The sequence below is a fragment of the Gymnoscopelus microlampas genome (assembly GCF_963454915.1).
Source record: "Gymnoscopelus microlampas genome assembly, chromosome: 21".
Taxonomy (NCBI): Eukaryota; Metazoa; Chordata; class Actinopteri; order Myctophiformes; family Myctophidae; genus Gymnoscopelus; species Gymnoscopelus microlampas.
The window spans coordinates 25124957-25151947 of record NC_139958.1 but is presented as its reverse complement, the minus strand read 5'-3'; the positions used below and the strand labels follow the sequence as shown (position 1 = coordinate 25151947).

The 26991-nt window shown below is 42.7% G+C and overlaps 2 protein-coding genes across 7 annotated transcripts in view; one reads left to right on the top strand and one right to left on the bottom strand.

Moving 5' to 3' along the window:
• rc3h2 (ring finger and CCCH-type domains 2) overlaps window positions 1-26991 on the bottom strand; it is a 309407-nt gene that overhangs the window by 75733 nt on the left and 206683 nt on the right. The window lies entirely within an intron of this gene.
• The window catches only part of strbp (spermatid perinuclear RNA binding protein), a 118447-nt gene that overhangs the window by 60096 nt on the left and 31360 nt on the right, over window positions 1-26991 (top strand). For all 6 annotated transcript variants that reach the window (XM_084047698.1, XM_084047695.1, XM_084047696.1 and 3 more), the window contains exons 3-5: window positions 12357-12572; window positions 24545-24915; window positions 25319-25487. In XM_084047698.1, the coding sequence (XP_083903824.1) occupies window positions 12570-12572; window positions 24545-24915; window positions 25319-25487 (543 nt within the window). In that variant the 5' untranslated portion in view covers window positions 12357-12569. The remainder of the gene's footprint in view (window positions 1-12356; window positions 12573-24544; window positions 24916-25318; window positions 25488-26991) is intronic.

Below are 26991 nucleotides of genomic sequence, written 5' to 3'. Positions count from 1 at the left end.
AGGCTGCAAACAAAGCTGAAGCTTGTAGATCGGCTATTTTTGAATAGCTGAAGCATATATAGTACAAGAGATAAAGTGGAAATCCGATTTTGCTAGGTGACCCCCTGGAACCCCCTCAAGGACCCCCTGGGGTCCCCGGACCCCACTTTAAGAACCACTGCTGTATGAAACCAACTGACTGGACAGTTCAATCCCTGGAGTGAAAAACATTCATGTACAGTCTTGTGCTTTATTGTCTTTGTCCCACAATTCCTGTTTGTTCTCGCAGGGCTAGTTGCTTTATTGTGCTAGCGGTTGTTGCTTGTGTTAATTACTGTTCAGGAAAAGTGTCAACACAACATTAGCACTGTAATTTGTCACTGCAATATTCTGCACACAAGTGCAGTAGAAGGCTTCTTTCTTTCCCCTAATGAGGGTTGGAGGACAATGTAGAGTGGAGGAAGGTAACACAAAGGAAGTGGGAGTGCACACAGGAAGTGGGGGTACACACAGGAAGTGGGGGTACATACAGGAAGTGAGGGTACACACGCAGGATGTTGGGGGGAAAAACACAATCAAACAGTATTGTTGAACACAGGTGTTTAATTTTAATTAAAAAAAGACATGACAATGTTTTCAGCAGTTTGATAAAATAATAATAATATTTGCAGTGCAATTTACATTTGAAGCAAATCTCAAAGTGCTTCAAATGCTAAGTTCTATACAGTATCTCTACTCCTCACCTTAGGAAGGGTGGTGAGATCGATTTGGGGGGGGTGAATAGTACTGTAACAATTTTAAACATAACCCTGAATGCTTGCTCTCACACACACACACACACACACACACACACACACACACACACACACACACACACACACACACACACACACACACACACACACACACACACACACTTCTCCGGTGTCCTTTGTGCTCCAATCCGCTCGCTCGGCATTCGTTGAGCCCTCTGCTGCATTCCTGTGCATTAATGAGACATAATGCAGATGTTATCTATTTGCCACTTGTACCCACCGGTCATGTCTTTGTTCTGCGGGGAGACCTTGACGGTCGATGCTGAGTGATGTGGTCCTGATGATCAAATGACGTTGGCTGCCTCTAGGCCAGTGTTTCTGTACCTTTTTGAATTTCAAGGACCCCCAGTTTCCTATACGTTAGACCACTGCTTCCAAAACGCTGGGTCGGGACCCATTTGTGGATCGTGGACCCATTTTTAATGGTCACGAGTAAATGGCCGCAAATGGCCTATTTAAATACCTCACATCCCACAGGATCCTACTGCCGTTGCAGGGCTCTACTCTCTGCGTTGAGTCTTGTGAAATATCCTGCAGTGTGTGTGTGTGTGTGTGTGTGATCCCTTGTCGGCGATCAATCGTATAGTGTGAAAACCACAACGCTATATGACAGCCGATTTCAAGAAAGAGATTTGTGTAGTGTGAAATGTTTAACGATCAGATAACTCCCGACCACTTTAAAAGTCCTACAGTGTGAGCCTTGATAACTATGGTTTGTTTGGGTTTTAATGATGGTTTATTATTTTCACAATCAATTTGATTGATCCTTCAAATAAACATGCTCTGAAAAAGGACGCGGTCAGGTGGGTGGGGGTCGCAGACACCCTCAAGATTTTCAAGTGGGTCCTGATCCAGAAATGTTGAGAACCACTGTACCAAACAAACATGTACAGATGTTTCCTCTGTGTGTCTCAGTCGAGACTGGAAGGGATGTTGGTACAGTACAGTCCGTTTCCCTTTCTGATATCGGCATCCGAGTTTCTCTTGATGTCGCCCTTTTACTCTTCCTGTGGACCGTACACAGTAAACTCCTCGGTGTCCATTTAACTCTATAAGGTTCTATTTTTACACTCTATAGCAGTGGTTCTCAACCTGTGGATTGGAACCTCCGGGGGGTCCCCACAGGATTTTGCGGTGGGGGTGGGGGGGTGGGGATGAAGTGACAATTTAAGGACTTTTTAAGACCTTTTTAAGACCTCCAAAAATGCCTCAACTCCTAAAATTCGAAGTGCTTGTCAGGGTGGGGGGTCCCCAGTTCAAAGATAATTATTTTGGGGGCTCCACCGTTTCAAATATGATTTTTGTTGGGAGGGTCGTGGCCTGAAAAGGTTGAGAGCCACTGCTCTACAAGTCAAATTACGGTAATACAGAGGATGTTACTGTTGTTGGTGTTATATCTACACACACATTGTGTGGATTGACACAATTTAGTTTGAAGCAACTGGTCATTAGCCTGTTTGGTCAAAATGCTCTTTATGAATACATATAAATGAATCTAATCTTGACACTGCCTCTGCAATTGATTGATTTCCATGTCAAGCAGTTGTTAATATTTCTGTCACTATAGCAGTTTGCATGCTGTTGACCTTCAGTCATGTGTTACTGCATTGCATGTCCAGCATCACTCTAGAGCCGGGGTTCCCAAACCTTTCACCTCGAGACCCAAAATATACATTTGGTGTGTCCCCGGGACCCACATTTACAAACATTAACCACTTAAGCCCTATATAATAGTGGATAATAGCCGATGTACAAGCTTGTAGATCTGCTATGTAAACGTTTTTAAGGTTTCATTTTATTTACAAACTGTAATTTTAGTAATTGTTATTATAATCGATATTTACTCGTAATCCATAGAAATAGTTGACCATGTATAGCATGACCCAAAAATGGGTCCCGACCCATTGTTTGGGAACCACTAGATAATACCGACCTCAGTTCAGACTGCTGTCATGAGCAATTTGGTGTGTGCGTGACAAAAAAAGAAGATAACATCTTTCTTGTAACTGGACTCGTCTGTGCTTGATATGGGGTACTTTGTTGCACGCTGTGTGGTGCACCAAAATAGCAGATCAACAAGTAAATGTTGATATCATCAGATCGGGCATTGAATCGGCTTTTCTGGTAATGATACATTTAGTTTTTCCTGGGATGTGCATTTCTGGGATGGAAATTAATTTTCTTGTGTGTGAAGGAATTGTACGGTATTTTTTTATCTGGATGGAATTTTTTATTATTATCTGGGAATTAATTTCATGTACTACTGGACAGGAAGTAGATGTTCTTACGTGGTAATGAAAATGTATGTTAACAATGTTGGTTAACAGTTCTTATCTGAATGGAAATATCTATGTTTATCTGTTGAGCTAAATACATTCCAAGAAAGAGATGTATCTATTTCTGCGGGGAGTTTGTGACTGGATAGAAATACTGTGTTCCATTCTGGGAACAAAATATGTTACTGTATATCGTAAGGAAATGTATGTTCTTTTTTTCTGTAAATGAAATGTATGCTCTGATCTGGGAAGGGAAACATTATAAGCTCAGAACGTGTCACACATAGATATGAATATATATATATACACAGTATACATTCATACACACACATATATAATTGGCAGGTAATGTGGGTGGATGAAGAGAAAAACCACGAAAGGAGCTCAACCGTGTATTAGAACAAGCTTATTTTACAACCTAAGTATAACTGCAGCCATTTCCACAATACAAGTGCAATAGTTGGTTCTATTGCGGTCTTAAATAATGTGAGTGGGACTGCTGTTCTGTTCTGTTCTCCTTTCTTTTGGTTACTTTCTGCTTCTGTCTCTGTGTCCTCTTTCTGTCTCTACCTCTGTCCCCCTCCCTCTCTCCCTCACTCTCTAACCTACTTTAACTTGTTTTCTCTCTGTCTCTTTCTCTCTCTGTACCGCCCTCTGATCTCTCTGTTCTTCCATAGTCGTCCATCATGTTGGGTTACGTCTCACGCTGTCAGGAGCAGCAGCCATGCTCATATTCTCTAGCACTTTTATATAAACGTGTCTGAACATCTTTACACCGTCACTTTGTCTCTGTCCTCTAGTTGCTCTACCTTTCTCTCTCTCTCTCCCCTCCATTTCTCTTTCTGTCCTGTATGTTCTCCCTCTCTCTCTCTGCCCCCCATCCATTTCTCTTTCTGTCCTCTATTTTCTTTCTCCCTATCTCTCTCTCTCTCTCTCTCTTTCTCTCTCTCTGCTCCGCTCTCCCATTTGTCTTTCTTCATGATCCATTTGTTCTCCAATTGACAATGAGCAGAGCAAACAGATAGCTCACTGCAGTCAGCCACCTGTTTACACACAACGCACGCTTCTTAGCCACAGAGGTGTGTGTTCTGTGTTCGTTCTGTTCATCTTACGCACAATGTTTCTCAACATTGGGTCCAGGGACCAAGGTCCACATGGACCCATATGGGTCTGTAAGGCGGCTTTCCATATGCATGGCCTCACCCCACACCACACCACACCGACCACTTGTGCCTCGGTTTCCACTACAATGAAGTGGGTAGAGTGGTGTGTAAGTGGTACTAAACGGGTGCCTAAAAAGTACCCAGTCCTGGGTAGGTCTGAGCTAGGCCAAGCTGGGCCACGTGCACATGTGATTTGCATTTGTATACAGGACAGTTGGCCACTCACCTACATTCCATTGTTAGGCAAAAATTTACATTACAAATGAGTGTGAATGACCGGAGTCTGCTACTCGTGGCTGTGGATTTGAGCAGGGGTACTTTTGTGTAATGGAAACGGTAGATATTTTGATGCGGTGTGGTGTGGTGTGGTGTAGTGTGGTGTGGTGTGGTGCTTAAGCTGCAATGGAAAGGGGGCTTTTTAGGGTTATGTGACCCAAGACCACCTGGTCCAAGGTGTGTGTGTGTGTGTGTCTGTGTGAGTCTGCTTGTGTGTGTGTGTGTGTGTCCCGCTCATCACCAGCCACATTATACCACAAATAATGCAGAGCGGTGATACGCTCTGGCCAGGATTAATATAACACACACCACACAGTGGTGGCCTTTCAGCTGTAGCTAATGAATGTTTAAACAGGATGCGTTAGAAATAACCCCCGCTATTGAAACACCTAAGCACACGCAGCCAAGAAACACCTCAACCCAGAATAGAGTTAGGTAAGATAAAAATATCACCCATGTACTTAGTAAAACGGACCTGAGTTGGCGCTGTACTTCTCAACACCACGGTAAATCTTGTTACTAAATATTATTATTGGTATCTGTGGTTTGTAATGGTGGCTGTAAAAGATGCAGTGATCCAATTTATTCATCAAAAGCTAATAACAAACTGATCCACCACAGCGTGATTGAAACTAATGATGTGTGTGTGTGTGTGTGTGTGTGTGACAAGTATGTTTACCGTGGATGTGGGTGCACCAGGACAACAGTGGAGCAGTTCGCAGAAGCAGATAAAATAAAGGAGAGTGTAAGACAGGAATGGATGATGGTATGAGTGAGGTTGAGGTAGATAAACTCTTATGGCTCATCATAAAATAGGTGTTTATGATGTTTATAGATCCAGCATCGCAAAGCGCTGTGAGCTTGTATTTCGGCTATTTTCGAATCACCGAAGTATAAAATGGGGCTTAAGTGGTAATGTATGCTTTGTGATAATATTCTAAATCAAGTAACTAGAAAAGTTTTAAAATCATTTTAGTGGAGTAAAAAGTACAGTATGTAGTGGAGTTTAATTATAAAGTATCGAACAATTTAAAAACTCAAGTAAAGAAAAAGTAAGAATAATACACAGTATTTGAGTAAATGTACTCAATTACTTTCCACGCTGTCCAAAAAGGTGTTGACTGCGGTCTTCTCCTTCGTCAGTTTTCCATTCTCTGAGGTTTATTCCCTTCCTTTGTCCGTTCTCCCTCAGGCTGTCGCTCTGTGCCTCAGTTCACATCTGATATGATGGTTATCAGAACAGATAGGTGTAAATTGCTGCTCAAAACCACCCCAGCAAACACTCCTTAGCTCCGTTATCTCACCTTCCATCTTCCTATCAGTTCCTACTCCTTGATGCTTGCTACAAGCAATGGTGCAAAGTAACTAAGTACATTTACTCAAGTACTGTACTTACTTTACTTGACTATTTCCAATTCTCAGTACTTTTACTTCTACTCCACTACATCTCAGAGGCAAATATTATACTTTTACTCCACTACAATTATTTGAAAACTTTAGTTACTAGTTACTTTGTAGATTTTGATTATTATTACAAAACATTAATTTCATTCATTAACTTCAACCCTATACATTTAGGCCATTTGAAAATAGCCGATCTACAAGATCACAATGCGTCGCATCGTGAGCTTGTAGTTCTGCTATTTTCCAAAGATTTTTATACATTTTGAACACTTGTGAAATGGGACATGGGGCATGTTTTTTTTCTGTGTGTATTTCTTATACAATGTATCAATGAATCGACACACACAATTCTAATAGATTTTCTTATTATCGACTTAATCAATTTGTCTGATTAACCTCTTAACCCTGTATTATACCGTGTTGTGCAATGGTGGCGTGCAAAAATAGGAGATCTACAAGCTTGCGACGCGTCGTTCATTAATCATAATGGAGGCAAAAGTTTGAAATAATCGTGATAGTGATTTGAAGCCTAGCCCTAACGCACGAGTGAGAGTCAACGTTCTCGTTTTCTCCTGTGCATCATAAGCTGCTTGCAGAATATAGATCCAATGCAGAGTTGAGGGGAATGAGGGGAGTGAGAGACAATGGGAGCGAGTGAGAGTTAAGTGTTTGTTTCTATTTTCCGTGTGTGTGTGTGTGTGCTGGAGCCATCCAGCTCCTGTGTTAATGAGCTGATGGCTCTGCCAGCACTGCTCCCTCTTTCTCCTCTCTTCTCCTCTGGAGACAAGCAGACAATCGCACACTAATGACCCACCAGGACGGCATGAATAACGTCGCTGTCGGGTGGAAATCTCATATGTCCAAAAGTAGTTATTTTTCAGAACCTGTGATGCAGTGTAGTTATTATTTAGTCCCAAGCTCGTGTTAATAGTATACTATCATTGGTTTAATATTTATAAAAAACCCACAGACACACTTTACCACTTTTTCTTTTAAAATAAATTCGAAAATAGCAGATCTACAAGCTCACTAAGCGTGGTGAGCTTGTTGATCGCATTTCTTGGCGCGGATGTACTTGTATGACAGAGAAACGCGGAGATACAGTACAAGGTTTCTGCCTGACAGTGATGATGTGGAAGATGAGAAAAGGAGGGGGGGAGAGATGAGTAGATTGAGAAATAGTCGATGAATAATTCAGCAGTATAGGAGGAGGTCAGGTGCTCTTATTTGCACCCCCTCCTCTTCTCCCTCTATCTCTCTCAATCATCCCCCCTCCTAATTTGTTTATGGTTGACAAGTTCTCTCTCTGTGTCTTTTGGATGGTCACAGTCACAGCTACAGTATGCCTGTCACAATTATTACATAATCGCCTGCTTGCAATTATTTGAGCTAACAGCAATTATTGCCTAATTGTTACATTCGTCTCCTAACTGGAACCCGCAAGCATGACCATATTACATTGATTCTGGCTACTCTTCACTGCTTCCCAGTTCGCTTCAGAATTGATTTTACGATTTTATTGTTTTTTTATTTTATTTTTTTTAAATCACTGAATGGTTTGGCGCCTCAGTATCTCTTTTGATCCCGTTAGAGAGTTCTGTGGTCACTGCTTTGATTCATTGCTGACGCTGCTGCGTCTTGTATTCTATAGTGATGTGTTTTCTTTTGTTGTTGTCGTCTCCGCCAGACCGAAGGCACGGCCGAGACTATGTTTTGCACCGTGCGTCCATCTGTGAACAGCTAATCTCCGGCACCGTTGGCCCGATCGCAACAAAACTGTGTGCACACTCCCTGGATGCCAGAGCAGAACCTCTGCCCCAAATTCTTCAGATCAGCCTGTTATAGCGCCACCAGGAGGCCAATTTTTGCTAAATGTTTCATATTACTCCTACAGATTTTGTCCAAACATCACGCAAATCGGAACACATTATCTCTATAGTCATGTAATGAACACGGATCTGTTAGATTTTTTATAATCCATCCTGATTGGCTAAGATTGGCATCTAAAGTTTGCAAGAGTGGCTTGTTTTGAACAAAATGCCTCAAATCATAAACGCAGTGTCCAATTGCCGTGAAACTTTGCACGCACATTCCCACTAGGCCAAGGAACACATGCCAGCCTTTTCACATTGACCTGTTATAGCGCCACCTGGAGGCCGATTTTTCCTAAAAAAAAATTTTTTATATTACTAAACATCACACAAATCAGTACACTTTATCTCTATAGTCATGTGATCAAGACGGATCTGTCAGATTTTTCATATTCCATCCTGATTGGCGAAATACAAACATTGCTGACCCACAATAACCTACCTGACCTGGCGAAGACCTGTGCTCCGAGGAACACTTTTTCTAGTTTATTTAGTTTTTCACTTTACTGTTTTTTTGTTGTTGTTTCAGCTCAAGTAGTGTATTTAGCTTTTTATATTTTCTGTGCAGCACTTTGGTAACCTTGCCTTGTAAAATGTGCTATATAAATAAAGTGGATTGGATTCCATTCATCAGTGTTAAAACAGCTGGATGAAATCAACAAATATGTCATATTTTCATCATTCTTTCCACATGGTCCACGCTCTTAACCACTTTTAGCCTTGTGTCCCTATTTTGGGCATTTAGAGCAAAACCCCAAAATATATACCGTATGTAGAAAAAGTATCATAAAGATTAACTAACTTGTGTTGCCATGCACTGGTGGCTTGTAGATCTGATGCTTTTGGGGACTTTTTTAATTATTCAATTATTACATTTTGGCCGTAGTACATTATTATGAAAAAAAATCATCATAAGTCATCTTTGTATATTTATAGTCATTTGTCATATCTGCCCAGTGCATTTTTTGTTTACGAAGGCAAGCAGAAATGTAATTTTTTATACATACTGTAAGTTTCAATGTTCAATGCCAAAAACACTTTGGGCATTGCTAATGAAATCATTAATCGCAATTACTGGCATGACAATTAATCATCAACAAAATGGCAGCCCTGGTCACAGCAACAGGAGGTGCTGCATTTCCAGATTTACACTATGTTCTGGGTGGAAGTGAAATACAGCGAGGTTGGGTGTTGTACTGTAATTAGTCAGTGTGAGGCCAAGTAGAGATGGTCACCAGAGGATTTAGGACAAACACACACACCAACACACCTCCGCTGAAACATGGTGTCCTTAGCCATATTCATACTTCGTCACGGGCCGATAATAGCAGACCTACAAGCTCACAACGCGTCACATCCACGACCTTGTAGGTCTGCTATTCTCCAACCATCGCGCAATGGATAAAAATGTAGTCTTTAGTAACTCAAACTCTCACTGGGAGACGGGGGAGGGTGGGTGGACTATATCGTATTTCTTTGAAGTGTCAGGCCTGGTACTTAAGTTGTTGTTTATAGTTTTTCTTAATTAAATGCACCGAAGTCTCAATGTCCTATTCCCTTATTAAGGTTTTTAAAACGTTAATACTCGCAAATGTTTGTCATTGCAGTTGATAGGTAGGTATTAACACTGAGCGGATAAGATGACCATTCAGAGAGGAAGTGAAGGGTGGTTGTTGTTGTCTCATTAAATGCTTTAATTAGAAGAGATGGTGCATTGATATTCTGCTGTTTGCTTGCGTGTGTGTGTGTGTGTGTGTGTGTGTGTGTGTGTGTGTGTGTGTGTGTGTGTTTGTGCGCGTCTGTGTCCATCCATGCGTGTGCACGCCTGCGTGGTGCATGTATGCGTCTGTGCGTGTATGCACGCAGGTGTGCACACTTGTCTAAAGTGGCCATGCCGTGTTAGAGGAGAGGCGATATGCCCTCCAGCTCCAGCAGGGAGAGAGGAGATTTGGCAGTCTTCTCTCTGGCAGAACACACACACACACACACACACACACACACACACACACACACACACACACACACACACACACACACACACACACACAAGGCTGTGTCCCTGGCAGGTGTGTTGAGCTGGTCATTGTTAGCGTGGCAGGCTAGCTGCCTGAGGCTTAGTGAGAGAAGCATGAGGGGAGAAGGAGAGGGGATGCTTGTGGTGCAGCCAGTCTCCCCACGGGGCCGGCTCAGTGTCTGCACTTGGCTGTCCCCTCTCTCTCCTGGCTCTCCCACTTTTTTTCTCTCTCGTTCTCATTCTTTTGTTCTCATTCTTTTCTCTCTCTCACTCTCTCTCTCTCTCATTCTCTATCTCTCCCTCTTGTTTATCCCCCCCCCCCCCCCCCCTCCCTCTACTGTCTCTCTCACTGCCCTTGCTCGTTCTCCACTATCGTCCTCATTCTCACGCCCTTTTCTTCTTTTTGATTTTCCTCTGATTGTCTGTCTGTCTGTTGCATAGAGGTATTGGTCTGTTGTCTTCATCCATTTCTCTTTTTCCTGCCTCACTTCATCCCTCTCTCCCAGGAAACACTGAGCAGTGTCTGGTGTATAATCCCCCTGTTACTCTCTGCTCTAATAGAGACCCGCAATCACAGCTGTGTGTGTGTGTGTGTGTGTGTGTGTGTGTGTGTGTGTGTGTGTGTGTGTGTGTGTGTGTGTGTGTGTGTGTGTGTGTGTGTGTGTGTGTGTGTGTGTGTGTGTGTGTGTGTGTGTGTGTGTGTGTGTGTGTGTGTGTGTCTTGTCTATTCTATTTTTTGCCATTTGAACCACCATAGGTCCAAATGGACCCTTACTGGTCTGTCACTCTGAGAGTGCACAGTACAAAGTTGTTCAATTTAACACTGAGATTTTACAGTGTAGATTGGGGTTCCAGAGATTACAATGGTATCAAACGAGGGGGTCCCTCAAATGTAAAAAGGCAGTGAATCATTGAACTAAACTATAGTGGGATCCCAATCTAGTCCTAAACCTTGTATCTCCATATTTAATCTTGTTATGTTTTTTCATAAATTAACACCCATTTTAATTCATAAGTCATATGACAGTGTTGGCAAAAGTAGCAAAAATAGCCGATCTACCAAGTTCAAAATGTGCCGTGATGCGACTCGTTGTGAGCTCGTAGATCTGCTTTTTTTCACTACTAGAGGTTCGCAGTGACAATTTTTGTTGTGTCTGACACCATTGCTGACTGTGTCTGACACCATTGCTGACTGTGTCTGACATCAGTGCAGACGGGGCCTCGGGCCACCAAGGGCCGCGTTCCGCCCACCCACCCATTAGGCAATTTTAATATAGGATTTTTGAAAGAATATCACAGGATATTATTCACATGGTGTTTGCTTGTGAACAACTGAGGGAAGAGTTCCCCCTCCACAGTTCCCCCTCCACAGCACACTGGAACAGACACACACAAAGTACACACATACATACACACACACAGTCCATGCACACGCACACAGCTACTGTATATAAATGTCACTCCACGGGTTTGAGTGTGTCCAGATGTGTCTGTGTACTGTCAGTGGAGAGATACTGTTGACATTCCATGTTGTGAATAGGTCCCATTGTGTGACTGTTCACCTCACTTTACTCTCCACTGATAAACCTGGCCTCAGTTTACATACCACACCTAGACATGTCGTTTACTGTGAAGAGCACTTTGTAGGACTAAAGGTAGTAGTGGTAGTCGCACACACGTTTATTTGTGCTTGCGTGCGTGCGTGTGTGTGTGTGTGTGTGTTTGTGTGTGTGTGCATCCACACATACCTGTAAAGTTCTTAGCATTCTTGCTAAACGCCAGTGGTGGAAGAAGCACTCACATTTTTAACTTAAAGGACCACTTCTCCCATTTTCATCCTATCTTCATATAATTGGTCCTCTCCTCACTAATGCTCATAATAGTATAATCAGTCCACACAGTCGGTCTCTCGCAGAGGAGGGCTGTGGACGGTTCAGCCTACCAGTGACATCATTGGTTGGCAGGTTTGGTAATTTTTTAAATTCTTTAAATAATATATTTATATCATAACTATTTTTATTGCATTTTCTGTGTGTGTGTGTGTGTGTGTGTGTGTGTGTGTGTGTGTGTGTGTGTGTGTGTGTGTGTGTGTGTGTGTGTGTGTGTGTGTGTGTGTGTGTGTGTGTGTGTGTGTGTGTGTGTGTGTGCGTGTGTGCGTGTGGGTGTGGATGCATGAAGTGTTAAGGCTCAGCGTGAGTAAGCTAGTGTATGAAAACAAGTGCATGTTTGTATCAGAGCTCTCTCCCTATGGCCCCCTGCTGGGTCATGTATTATAAATGAAGTCCTGTCAGTCTCTGTCTGTCTGTCTGTCTGTCTGTCTGCCTGTCTGTCTGTCTGGTTCTAAACTCCCAAGCCAGTCTCTAAACGCTTCGCTGAACAGACTGCTGAGAATCCAGCAGCTTTTGTTGCTGAAAATGGGTCAAGACAATTCAGAGATAAAAAAAAAAAGAACAGAGCACAAAACAAAAAACAACTGCATTTTTTATGATTATTTTCGTTGCACAACATTAAATTAAACATTAATGCCCTCTCTTTCCTTCTCCTCTTTCTCCATCCAGAGGGATAAAGCGCTCGTACAGCGGTGGACCCAGTGACACATGAAGTGGGGAGACGGTCCGAAGTTCACGCCCTGACCTCGTGAACCGTGCAAACGTACCCCACCCCAACCCCACCCCCCCACCCCCTACCCCCTCACCACCACCACCAGCCCGGAAGAGCTTCGGAAGAGGGTGTCACTGGGAAAGGCACGAGGCACACCCACTTCTGCAGGCATGGTAATACACCTGTGTGTGTGTGTGTGTGTGTGTGTGTGTGTGTGTGTGTGTGTGTGTGTGTGTGTGTGTGTGTGTGTGTGTGTGTGTGTGTGTGTGGGGTCAGGGTTTGTTGTTTGCTCGTGTGTGTGTGTGTGTGTGTGTGTGCGTGTGCGTGTGCGTGTGTGCGTCTTTCTTTGTGCGGTTGTGTGTTAGTCAGTGTATTATCCTTGACAGTGTAAGGAAACACTCTTCAGACTGTAGGGTGTGATGTGTTGAATCTGATAACTCTCGCTGGACATGGTGTGTGTGTGTGTGTGTGTGTGTGTGTGTGTGTGTGTGTGTGTGTGTGTGTGTGTGTGCGTGTGCGTGCGTGCGAATGAGAGCTGGGTGATAACAACTAGTGCGGACAGACATGATCCTTGCGTTCTTGGAGCAGAGGGGAGATGAGAGGTCCTTGGCTTATAGAGTGTCAGTGAGGAAAGGAGAGAGGCAGGGATGACAGACTAATTACCCCCAGTTTGATATGCATCAGGCCATGGACCCCCGTTTGATGACATGGTTATCTCTGGGACCCCAATCTGCACTGTCCAATCCTCAGTGTTACTTTAACTAAACCAAGCCGATAATTAGACAAAAAGAATGGCTAATTTCATTATTTTGCTACATTTTGTTACAGTTTGGATAAAAATAACCTCTGGTTTCCATTATTATGTATCGATGCAGTTTATCCCCTCAAGAGTATTTTTGTTTTAGCGGGGTTTTAGGGTCACCATACTATAGCTTTTCTAATTAAGCTGCGTTCAGACATGGATACAGTTACATTTTCGGGAAGCCAATTAACATAAGCTGCCGGCATAGGCATGCCCTATTTTCCTGTACAGTTTGCGGTATGTACCGTTCTCATTCTTGGCGGAATAGTGAGTACATAACTTGCTACTCGTGTAAAATATGACAGTAAGCACGCAGACTAGGCGTTGTTGGTGATGAGAATTCAATAGCATCCATCCATCTGCAGACTGGCAGACCTGCTGTAACTTGTTATCTGTTGAAATAAAAAAAAGAGGAGAACAAATGGTTTTCTGCTGAGGAAACTATGAAAGCGACCATTTGCAGGCAGAATAATAATGTGTTATGATCATATTTCATTATCGACCACTTAATTAGATAATTATTAACAGCTGTGTGTGATGCGCTCTCTCTCTCACTATTACAGCATGCTTGCTCTACCCAACGGACAGACAGAGAGAGTAGAGAGAGCTTATCCTGCTAGCTGCCAGATTCATATTAGATCTTAGTTGGAAACCTGCCATATCAGAGTGTTCAACTGTCCAGTTGAACACTTCTCCATTCATGTAATAACAAATATACCGACAAGTTGCCTGCAAATCTTGTATATCTGAATTTGGTTATCTTTTGTAGTTCTGGGACACCATACAATCATCCACTTGTCATTTCCTACACCATTTTGCAGTACCTGCTTTGGTTCAAAATGGTTTCATTTCTCATACTTTTATTGCATTCTTTAAAAAAAACTACAGCAGATGCATACATTTTGAGTTTGAGAACAGGATAGATAAGGTACATAGATGGACAGACAGACAGAAATACGTACGTACACACAGTACTGTAGAATAGATACTGTAGATGGATAGATAGTTGGATAGATGGTTATCAGGGAGGTGAAATAAATGAGTACCCAGGAGCGGCACAAAAGGAAGGCATGAAGAGAGAGAGAGAGAGAAATGATGAATGAAGAATGGAACGGAGTAGAATTCAATCAATGCACAGCGGAAGCATCACCTGAGGGAGGAGTAGCGCACACATTGTCCATTTGTCCATTTCTACACTCAGAGCTAACACCTCGAATTTCACTGTGCAGAGGATGACTTATTGCAGTGCACACCTGGAGGGAGAGAAGGAATGGAGAGGATGAGTGAGAGAAGAAGGGCCCATAAGTGATTGGAGACTGAAATAGAGAGAGAGAGAGAGAGAGAGAGAGAGAGAGAGACACATTCTGTACTAGTGTACTATGTTCTCTTTTATATTATATTCTGTCCAGGTCTATTCTATTATGTTCCATTTTGTTATTCTCTGATCTGTTGTTCTATTTCGTTTCCCTCATGTGAACATGTCCCTGGTTAATATTTTAAAAGCACTCTCTGAACCAGTGCTGTGTCAGCTCGCCTTGCTTTTTAGAGGTCTAGTCATAACATTTCACAGTGAGGCCATGAGCCTTTCATGCTAAGGCAATGCATTACCAGGAGCAAAGGACGCTGATATAATCATTTCCTGTGTTGCAAGGGAAGCTGGGTATCGTAGTTTCAGCCGGGCTCTTGTGTGTAGTAGGCAGAGTTGGGAACAATACAGATTACAGAGTATTGATTAATATCGTTGTCCACTGAAGCGAGACAGCCTGGCTGCTGTTGGGGAATCTTGTACAAAATGGGGCAGGTTTTTCCATTATTTATCATCTTTACTTCCTTGTACCCCATTTATCCATATTGATTTAGTTCTGCAGTTATGGATTTGTCCCGTCTGTCACCTTATGTGAGGTCTTTGCCCGGGGGGTAGTGGAGCAAGTCCAAGTCCAACTAGTGATGAACAGCCTGTCTCATTGTCTTTTGGTATGCTGCTCCATTCCGCACCACTCATGCCCAATTTATGCTCGGCCGTACGATGGTGTTGCATGTCGGAAATAGCCGATCTACAAGCTCACAAAAGTCACATCCGCGACAAGCTGTGAGCTTGTAGTTTGGCTATTTTTGACACACAATTAACCCAGAGTAGAGTATAAATTGGGCGTAATACTAAGTAATAAAACCTATCCATCTGAGCGAGGGTGTGCGTGTACATACATCTTTTCCTTGCGCATTTTGATGCTTCGGTAAATCTATGTCCCTTCTATCTCGTGTGTGTGTGTGTGTGTGTGTGTGTGTGTGTGTGTGCGCGCGCATGCGCGAGTGCGCATGTGTTAATTTGAGAGTCCGTGAGAGAGCTCAATAAAAGCATCCATGAACGGTGGCAGCCCTGCCAAGCGGAGTGCAGATAAATCAGAGGATGACTGTTTAATATAGTCTGTCATAGGCTGCTGAATGTTACACTGCAGGAGAGGGAGGGCTGTTGGTTTGTTGCATTTTACATCTTTCTGTTCGCTGCCTATCGTTTCTGCTTAACCTAATTCCTCAGTGTTTTAATCGTTCTGTTCTGCTTAGTTGTCTGAAGGTTGTTGCACCTCATTAAGTGTCTTACAAGCTGTCTAATGGACAGAATGGCATTCAATCAGCCCCATTCAGGTCGGGTGTTCACTGGGTGGTTGTGATTGTGCGTAGCATACAAAGTGAATACAAACACTGCACAGGTAATTGGAAAAACCTCTCCATGCAGTAAAATCCACGACTTCTGGATTTGCCATTTGGGTCCATTACACTCTTTGGGCCCTATCTTGGCCATTATCCCTAAACGTATTAGCCATTTGAACTAAAAAACATTTTCAAATAGTTCAACTAGCCAAAGAAGTTTACGGAAGGGGTAAGGTGGTGCCCACGCTAGGGCCCTTTAAGTATTAACCATAACCCTAGTATCCCTATTCTGGGCATGTCATAATTGGTGAATATTCTGCAAAAATAGGCAAAAATCTGTAAAATATAGACGAACATTTGGCAAAAATAGCAGATCTACAGTATATGATAACAACACATCGCTTTGGGACGGAACTGGCCAAACTGGTAACTTAAACGTAGAAATAAATGTATAGGGGGTATCCTGCTGGCGCAGGGATAAAGTACCTCCCCACCTCTGTGGAGTCCTAACCACGAGGCCCCCCATTTTAAACTATTTAATGTGAAATGTGTTTTATTTTTCCTCTGGATACTTAGTGTGAAAATGTGTTACTGTATGGTTGATGTTGTTCATTTAGAGATGGTACTAAGAATCGATTTCTTTTTAGAGGCCAAATACTAATAAAAAAAACTGGGTGAACTTTTCGAGTAGAGAGACAAACGAGGTCTAACACTCCAATCAATACGCCCATCAGCATGAGAAGCAGCTCACACAACAACCCAGAAATATAAGTGTGTGTGTGTGTGTGTGTGTGTGTGTGTGTGTGTGTGTGTGTGTGTGTGTGTGTGTGTGTGTGTGTGTGTGTGTGTGTGTGTGTGTGTGTGTGTGTGTGTGTGTGTGTGTGTGTGTGTGTGTGTGTGTGTGTGTGTGTGTTGCTTTGCTGTGGGATATGAGCCTCTGCCTATGTACATTTTGCAGCCTTTTCTGGCAATAACTTACTCAGGTTCTTTTTTTTCCCACAGGCTTCATCTCACTCAGGGTCAGTTTGGTTTTAAATCTTTAGGCCCGTCGAGAACTCAAATTCTCGTATTATTTATTGACTTCTTTCCCATCCTTCTATTCATTTCGATACTCTCTTCGTTTCTCATTGACTCGCTCTCCCTCTCTCTCTCTCTCTCTCTCTCTCTCTCTCTCTCTCTCTCTCACTCTACCCCTCCTCCCTCCGTTCTTTTTCTGCGCTCCTGTTTGCTGTCAACACTCGATCTCTCTCTCTGGTCTTTATTGTACTGTCATCACAATATCTCTGCATTCAAGATGCACTTTAGGCATGCAGACTGGATGTAGGCCCCATATGCATGCTCACTAATGTACATGCACACGCACATACTGTAAATGACCAATACCTCTTCTGAGAATCTTGTCCTTGGCGTCGGGTCATGTTATTTATAGCCGTGGTTCCCAAACGTTGTGCCGTGACACCAGTGGGATTTTGTGACAACCACACATTATATATTGCATACATCAGTGCTTTTTGCGCCCTCATTTCCCAATACAGAGGCAAATTCTATACCCAAAAGAAATGTATATTTTAACCACTTTCAACCTTGGCGTCGCTATTTTGGGGCATGTCATTATAGGGCGAAAATGTAAAATTACATTTCGTGTTGTATTGTATTTCTCTTAGCTTGTAGAACGGCTATTCTTCCTATAAATCCAGGTGTGTCTTGAGATTTTGCCTTTGCCGTTGCCTTGGGCGGCTTGGGAACAGAGATGGAGCCGGGAAGGGGACAGAGGCTCAGGCGCAGGGGGAGAAGCACGCCGTTGAGTGCATTCTACAAATTGTCCCATCAAATAGCCAACGTGTCGGCGCGCATGCCTGACTAGAACTCCTCCAAGCGAAATGTTTTTTACTGCAGGCCTCCGAGGGCAGAGTGAATGGAGGCACTGTAAAACCCCCAATTTAACTCTTGTTTTACTACAGCGGTGATGAATGGGTGACATGGGGGTGGGTCAGCTCAGCTGTCTTTATTCATGTAGGGGTTGGTATGTTTGGTGAGTTTACTGTTCTTATTTGTTTACAATGGGTTGGCGTGTGTGATGCACACTGTGTGTGTGTGTGTGTGTGTGTGTGTGTGTGTGTGTGTGTGTGTGTGTGTGTGTGTGTGTGTGTGTGTGTGTGTGTGTGTGTGTGTGTGTGTGTGTGTGTGTGTGTGTGTGTGTGTGTGTGTGTGTGTGTGTGTGTGTGTGTGTGCGTGCGTGCGTGCGTGCGTGCGGTGAATGGCTGTGTAACGTGTTTATGTAACATTGGCCTGCCTGCTGGTCACAGTCATTGGGGTGTGAAATGGATGGTAATTGATGTGTGTGTGTGGTCTAAAAGCACTATACGCAAGAATGGCACACAAAGGTAAACACACACACACACACACACCCTTAAGGTATGTGTGTGCGTTTGTGTGCTAAGTGTTAAGTACATGGTCTGTGGTGCTGGTTTGTGGATAGCCGAGCCTCCGCAGTTTAATGTGTGCATCAACATCTTAAGGGTAGTTATAAAATACTGTAACTGGGCACGAGACAAGGCATTACTACGTACAGAATACCATACTTAGTCAGTTATAACTGACTAAGTATAAGGTAGTTATAACGTGCTGTCCCGCTGAGCTTATAGTGCATCATGACCAGCACTCATAATACTTTTTAAACCTTGTTTATACATAATTATAAACATTTATAACAAGTGTTATGAAGTCTTTTAACACATTCATTGCCAGGTATTAATTAATTAAATCATCCGCCACTGTCAGTGGTCTTATTTTAAGTGTTTTTGACAATCCACAGAATTTCTTTTTCAACCCGGATGTAAACAAACGATGTCTCTTTGGAAAGACGAGTCTCTCTTCTTTCCAAAAACATTGTAACCACGATCGTCCGTTCTGTAGTTATCGGCAGTTGAATATAGCTCGTTGTCACCAAAAACGCAATCTGGGAGAAGAAATCCGAGATAAATGTGTTTTTTCTGATAATATTGTAGTGGACGAGGTGATAATGTTTTAGATGACGTAATTTCCGGGTGGATCCTCGAAGTCAAGGCATCATTCATAGATTGGCCAAGAGCGCCCTCTAGTGTAATCACTAAAAACACCATGATGCCTAATATTATGTCTTTGGCAGTGAAGCGTTGGATTTGAGATGGCGTAATATTACGTCCTTGGCAGTTGGCGTAATATTACGTCCTTGGCAGTTAAGTGCATTATAGATGCAATTATAATGCATTATAGACCCAACCTTTAAGTAAAGTGTTGCTGAGTATTTTTATATTGTGCTATTGATACTTTTACTTAAGTAAAACATCTGAGTAGTTTTCCAACACTGATTATAGGACTTGTTTTTATTGTACAGTCCCCCCCCCCCCCATCCTGACATACTTCCAAAGCAGCCGGCTTTAATTTGTCAACATTTGAGAGGTATCTAATTATTGCCACTACATTCTAATCCACTCATTTGAGCCCTACAGTAAATGCTATACTGTAACCTAAGTTCTGTGTTTAATTATCAATGGGTGTTAGTTAGTACCTTTTGGATTAAAAACAAAAGAAACATGACTTAACCATGTGGTGGAATCACAGGAAGCAAGGATGAGAGACCAGTCTGCATGTTCACGATTTATTCAGCACAAAGTATACATTACAACATCCTAGGTTTAATCTAGCACGCGCACGAGCAGACAGCAGGAACGACTTAGGCAGGAATCATCCTGCAGCAGAAGATGCAGGCAGCATCAGCAGTAGAAGCTCAATCAGCTTCAGCTCAATCAGCATCGGCTCCCAGGGGTTCCTGGGTTCTGGCGTATACGTAGATCCTCTTATCATAATATCATTCCCTATCAGGCAGACAGAATCTAGCTATTCTTACTGTACCTACCACACTCACACAAGGTGTTTCAATATCAGCTTCCTGCATCCATCATCAAAATGTATGCTGCAGACCTAATATGTTCAGTCTGTTCTCGCATCTCTGGTTGAATCACAGACCTTTAGACACAACGGTCATCGGCTGGTCATTGTGACATGTCCTGATATCATATGTGTCATCATGTTTCATCATTATTAATATAGCAGTTCAAGCGAGACAGTTATGACGCAATCTCTGCCAATACATACACAGTGTACAATATGTATCTTGCATATCACCCGTATAGTATAGCAATTCCATAACAACCACTTGAACTGCAGCATTCCTATTCTGGGGGGAACATTCGCCAAAAATAGCAGATCCACAAGCTCACAATATGTCTCGTCAAGTGGTCAAATATATACTGTTGTACCCATGTCCGGTTAGACAAGAGGAAGACTAGAGGGTGTAAGTGGATAAGCTGCAATTGAGTTAAGCTGCAATTGATTCTGCAGGAGTATGTGCTGATGCTTTTTATATGGTGATGGTGTTATTGCAGTTTTCTGTTTTTTTTTTATGAATGAACTGAAAGTCTGAGGAGCCCTGGCAAAATGAATTTGGCCCTTCTTTTACTGTGAAGTATTTTTAAGGTGTGACAATAAAGTATTTCGGATTCTCCTGCTCAGAATCACTTTTAGGCCAATGTACTGATATTGAGGTTAACCTGATATTGTCACGCTGTCACTGCTGGGGGTTTGCTGCACAGAGGTCCACTGTCACTTTACAGTGATTTATGAATGATTTATTTCCCCTCTTCTGTCTCTCTCTAGCCCTCCCCCTCTCTCAGTATCTCTGTGCTCCCTCTCTCTCTCTCTCGCTCTCTTGCTCTCTCTCTATCTCTCACGCGCACGCACGCACACACACACACACACACACACACACACACACACACACACACACACACACACACACACACACACACACACACACACACGAAGGAGAGCATATTGCGCTACAGACCTAGGTTATGTGGCAGTCAGGGTGAACTCAAGGACAATAACAGATGTCGAGAGAGAGAGAGAGGGGGACGTTCTCTTTTTCTCATTAATATCACGCAGGGCCATTGTGCCGCTGCCTCTCCTCTGGAGATCACAGTAATCAGGATTTCAAGAGGAGGCGAGAGAGATTGTGGCTTTAAGCTGCGCACTTATACAAGCCAATGGCCACTTCTGACACGAGTTCAATTTCAGAGTTAAGATGTATTGTCGAAGAGAACAGGCTCCCTGTGTGAGCCCTGCTTTTCCCGCGATCCAGACCGACCCCAGCGAGAATAATTATCTTTAGGTGAATTTTTACACTCTTGAGTTAAGCTAACACAGAGCAATGGACTGTGCAGAAGTAAAGTACAGGTGTCGTTAGGAAGAAATGGAACAGATGACCGACTTTGTGACTATAAGTGGGCTTGAATAATCTTTACAAATTGAACCATCTGAAGCTCTGCTCCATTTAAGGAACTCCCTACTGAATGTAAAGTTCCTTGGCAACAGCCTCGGGGCACATCTGACGCAACGCTAAACATGCTGCTGACATCGTTATAGCCTGGTTGTGTCCTTATTTGTGATCGCTGTGGTGGATGTTGAGTATTTCTCCTAAATATTTTACCTTTGCTCTGTTTTGTAGTCTTGACTTTTTGAATGCACAGTTAAAATGGTGACATGCATGTGGATAGGATGCCAGTACACAGTAAAATCCTGACTGTCTTTAAAGTTTACATTCAGGGAGCGCGACGAACAACCGATTTAGAAGGCATTTGGCCTCGGGGAATGGCGGCCATTGACCATTATGCAGTAATTGCAGTATGGTCAAAAGGATGGTCTTCCGGCCTACAGCCTCTCATTAATCACATTAACCCCGCCATCCCTATTTTGGGCAAGTCATTATAGTTGTAAGCCTAGTGGAAAACAGCAGATCTACAAGCTCGCAATGCATCGCGATGCTATTTTTTGCTATTTGTCGTATAGGGCTCAAGTGGTTAAGTCAGCAGTAACTACAGTGATTTACTGTACTTACAACTACTGTATAACACACACACACACACACACACACACACACACACACACACACACACACAGAAACACTAACTGCGTGCTTTATGGCAGAGGAAGCTCCTCATTAGCAACGGCTCATAAAACCTACAACTGTGTGTCTGTTTAACACTGCTGTGAACGCACACACACGCACACACAAGCACACACTCGTGCGTATTTGCTCTCACCAACTTGCAGTACCTACTGCGCAGTAGCACAACGTTTAAATCAAAAGACTATTGTTTAAATCAAATGTTATACTCCGTATGACGTGTGTCACATGCTGAAAATCACCATACGGTGACGTTTGAAAGGCCTTAAGCCTAGTTAATACTCTGTTATACAAAGCCAATGCTTGACAAAAAAAATACTGATCTACAAACTAACAACGTGTCGCTCTGCGACGGGTTGTTAGTTTGTAGATCAGTAATGTTTTGTTATAGACACCCTCCACGCCATGGAGTATACATTAAAGGGATAGTTCACCCCCAAAAGGACTTATTTTCTATCGATTACACATCCCATGGAGATTTTTTGGTTTTTTTCGCATTAATTTGATGACCGGTGATCTCTCCGGTAGGAGACTCAAATTGTCAACTATGAGACTCCTACCGGAGACATTAGCATCTTTCTGCCGGTAATCAAATTATTGGCTTAGTAATGCGACAAAAAAAAAAGAAAATCTCCATAATTCAATGCTTCATGGGGTGTGTAATTGATAGGACATAAGTATTTTTTTGGGTGAACTACTCCTTTAAGCTTTTGGAACAACAGCGCTGCCGTTATGATTTCAGTTGACTGACAAGCTTACATCTGGTTCACTTTATTTGTACGGTGTGGCTCTGCAGGAGGCTAGCTGTAGCTGCGCAGTATATGACAGGGGGCTGTGTGTGTGTGTGTGTGTGTCTCTCTCGCATAGATACATTAGAGATACGTTATTGACGACTGACGTAATGGATGACACTGTCGCAGTTTCTATGTGGATCTGAGATCCAAAACAATGTCCTACTGTAGGTCTTTTTCTTAGGATGCCAATCTAACAGGAGCGTTTGTTTTAATTCATGTCCCGTTTTGGTTCACTCATTCAACTCACTCATTCAACTGTTCAACCTAATGAAGACCTATTCTTGTAGCCAGTAAATGATTGACTTTATAATGTCACACAAAGAAGGGCAAACTGCACTGCTGGACTTGGACTAAATTGACAAAATAAATAAATCAAGATTAAGGAATGAATCTGACAGTATTTGTTTGTTTGAAATAAGACACCTATGATGGACAGTTTAGACACAACCAAGTGCTTTGGCTCACTGGTTGGCAATCGCTATGTACTGTACACATACATACACCAAGACAAGTGTATTGCTTGTTAACATTTGTCCTCAATTCCTTTAATGTGTTCTATCTGGCTCACACTGGCACTAGAGAATGCCAACAACTCAATTAGGGACAGAATGAAAAATGTGTGTGTGTGTGTGTGTGTGTGTGTGTGTGTGTGTGTGTGTGTGTGTGTGCGTGTGCGCGCGGTTTGGTTTCAAGGAGATGGATGATATTGTCCATGCTATCCATAGTGTTATCCATAATACTCCACAAAGGTCATCTTTCCTTTGTGTGTAGATGAAGGCAAATGTGTCTTTGATCTGTGTGTGTTTGTGTGTCTGTTTGTCTATTCTAATCAAACTAATCGATTTTATACATTATATATATATATTTTTTTAAATAGAATATAATTGAAATCTTCCAAAAAATTACATTTTCTTAATAATATCAATGCATTTTGTATTGGGAAACTAATGAAAATAGCAGATCTACAAACTCACAACGTGTTGTGAGCTTGTAGATCAGCTATTTTCACTATTTGAAATAGGTTTTAATAGTGGTTATTCATAATATACTGTATTTTTGTAAGTTTGGGTCCCAAGAGTCCCTTCCTAGAAATGTAGTGGGGTACAATATTTCTATTTGAAATGTAGCATACTGGAAGTCATGAGCTTGCAAAACACAAACAAACAATAAACGGTCCACCACTAAGGCCTGCATGCTTGTGCTTACTGCTTGCCTGAATTAGGACTAGGTGGACTGGAGAAGTAGCAGGGATTTGTGATGTCTTGCACGTTTGCATCTGGATGAGTGGTGTTGGTTAGGTTGGGAGAAGCCACTGAATTGATTTCTCTCCCATAAAAAAAATATATATATATGACCCATGTGAGTCATACCAACACATATAGGCCTATGCCAAGCATACACAGATAGCCATGAAAGTGTTGAAGTATTTTTGTGGTAGTGCTTTATTTTTGCTCTGTGTGTGTGTGTGTGTGTGTGTGTGTGTGTGTGTGTGAGAGAGAGAGAGAAGGCGAGCGAGAGAGAGAGGGGGGAGAGGGAAAGAGAGGGAGGGAGATAAATTAGTCCCCAGTGGGAAGACATGGCCTAGCTTGATTGATTAAAGCTTATATTGGTGTGTACCTCTTCTAGTGGTGACCTTGTGTGTGTGTGTGTGTGTGTGTGTGTGTGTGTGTGTGTGCACGTGTTGTGTGTGTGTGTGTGTGTGTGTGTTTGCACGTGTTTTAATTCATGTTTATTGTGAGCCTGAGTGTTGTGTAATTTGACAATTTAGACCTGAGGCCGATTCTAAAAACGCCTTCTAAATCCTAACCTAATGTTGTATTAAAAAAAATATATATGTAATGCTCTCTCTCTTCTCTCTTCTCTCTCTTCTCTCACTCTCTCTCTACCTGTCAGAGGTCTTTCCGTTCCTTCGGTAATGACGACCGCCATGTCATGGCGAAGCACTCTACGATATATCCCTCCTCACATGACCTGGAAGCCGTGCAATCGCTGGTTTCCACCGTGGAAGGTGCCCTCAAACACGTCTCCGATTGGCTGGATCAGAGTAATATCGGCGATGCCCACAGCCAGGCCGACAGCCAACCTGCAGACAGCAAATCAGCAGATAGCAAACCAGCAGACAGCAAACCTGTAGAGAGTAAACCTGTAGACAGCAAACCTGTAGACAGCAAACCTGCAGACAGCAAACCAGCAGACAGCACAGAGAATGACGACCCTGGAGATGACCCTAGCGAAGAAGCCGAGGACTCCAATGACAGCTATAGGTATGCTAGCACCGATGCACTGTGGGACATGTAGTCTGGGATTCTATCTTTGTTCTTATTTACTTCACAGCCAGAGACACAAACATATTTCTTTGATGGTAAATAGGCATGGATATTTATGATATACAGTAGTAACAATGGAAATGTTGTCTCTAGAGAAAAGTAGCAGTTACTCCTGACGTTTGATTACCATCAGTTTAAATAATAGATACTAATATATTTGAAGTGATTATGACGAGACTCCCGCAGGCTTGTGCTGATGATAACCGAGGAGTAAGTACAAGGACAATTTCTTATTCACTGCAGGTATTCATTTAAATGAACACTCAAGATGTGTACAAGTAAAACCTAGATGGAGTTTGCCCGGCAGGTTCAGCGACTTGAATTGTCTTCCGTCTTGCAGGGAGCCCAGTGTAGGCGGCGTCCTGTGTGGAGTATTGAGGATCGGCCTGGTGGCTAAAGGCCTCTTGATCAAGGACGACATGGACTTGGAGCTGGTGCTGATGTGTAGAGACAAGCCCACACAGACACTGCTGGACACTGTCTGTCTCAATCTGCCCACGCAGATACAGGTTAGATACAAGCACACTAACACTGTCTGTCACAATCTGCCCACGCAGATACAGGTTAGATACAAGCACACTAACACTGTCTGTCTCATCAATCTGCCCACGCAGATACAGGTTAGATACAAGCACACTAACACTGTCTGTCACAATCTGCCCAGTTAAATGTTATTTTCATATATTGGTTTAATATATACTGTTGTTGTAATATTCTCATATCAAATCTAAGTTTTTGATCAAATATTAGTTAAAACATCGGTAATCAGAGGTCTGGCACAAAAATTGGGATCTTGCTCACCAACACCAACCACCACACCTGCATGTGCACGTTCATGTTCCTATTTTCATCCTATGCAATAAATTATTGAACACTCTGCTAGATTTTGCATAAGCTTTTATAATTTATTATAAGCGCTCACTTCATAGTGCAGGCACAGAAAGCCTTCATTCAGCAAAGTGGAGTAATACAAGAAGGAAATTATGGCTCGTTCAAATTAATCGGTGAATGAGGTACTGTAGTCAACAGAGCGGTTTCAATGACTTCTCTAAAACATTGTGGTAAAAAGGAGAAAACATTAATTCACTTACTCATTAAGGTAAATGATATGACCATTCGGCTTCCCTGATCTGCTAACTGTATTAGGAACAATTTACACGTCTGAATTCTGAGGCCCACCTCTCTGCTCTGCTAGCGCAGAAATAATTCAGCCCATTATGGCCAACAGGGCATAATGTCTGCTCCTTTACCCTGTCCCCTCTCATTCCCTTTAGCCATTAAGTGGTGCGTGCGCGTGTGTGCAATGTGCATGCGTATACAGTAATCTCATGTCTCAGCCCAGTGGCCAGAGATCCCAATTTTCTCATCCCAGCTAAATGGAATGTAGATGGGTCCTCTGTGACTCACTGCTCACTGTCAGTGTCACATACAGATGCACTCACACACATAACATAAAGAGCACAGGCTGACACACACAAGCACAAACAAGCAATGCACACTTAACCACATGGACCCAAGCGTGCCTATTCTGGGGGCGAGGATTGGGCAAAAATTACTGATCTACATCTTGTAGATCTGCCTATTTTTGGCGAAGCGATTTGGTGTATAGTAGGGGGCCTGTAGAATAGACCATTGTTTCCACAGTGGGTCGTGGACCAATTATTTTATTTATTTATTTATTTATATATATATATATGTATATTAAGAAATGTTTTCTAAAACATTTTAAAAATTGCTGATCTACAAGCTCATAATGCGTTGCGATGCATATGTCTAAAATGAGGCATAACATTCTTTTCTGCGCCTGTGTGTGTGTGTGTTCAACTTTGTGCGTGTGGCTGTGCCTGTGTTAACCTGTGCACTAGGCGTGTCTTATGAATATGGAGCGTGTGTGTGTGAAATGTGAAATGTGAGCTGCCATCTCCGGGCTGACATCCTGGAATTCAGTTATTCTGTCCTAGTCCAGAGCTGAGGGTCGCCAGTAATTGATTCCTCCAGATGGGGGCTAAATGA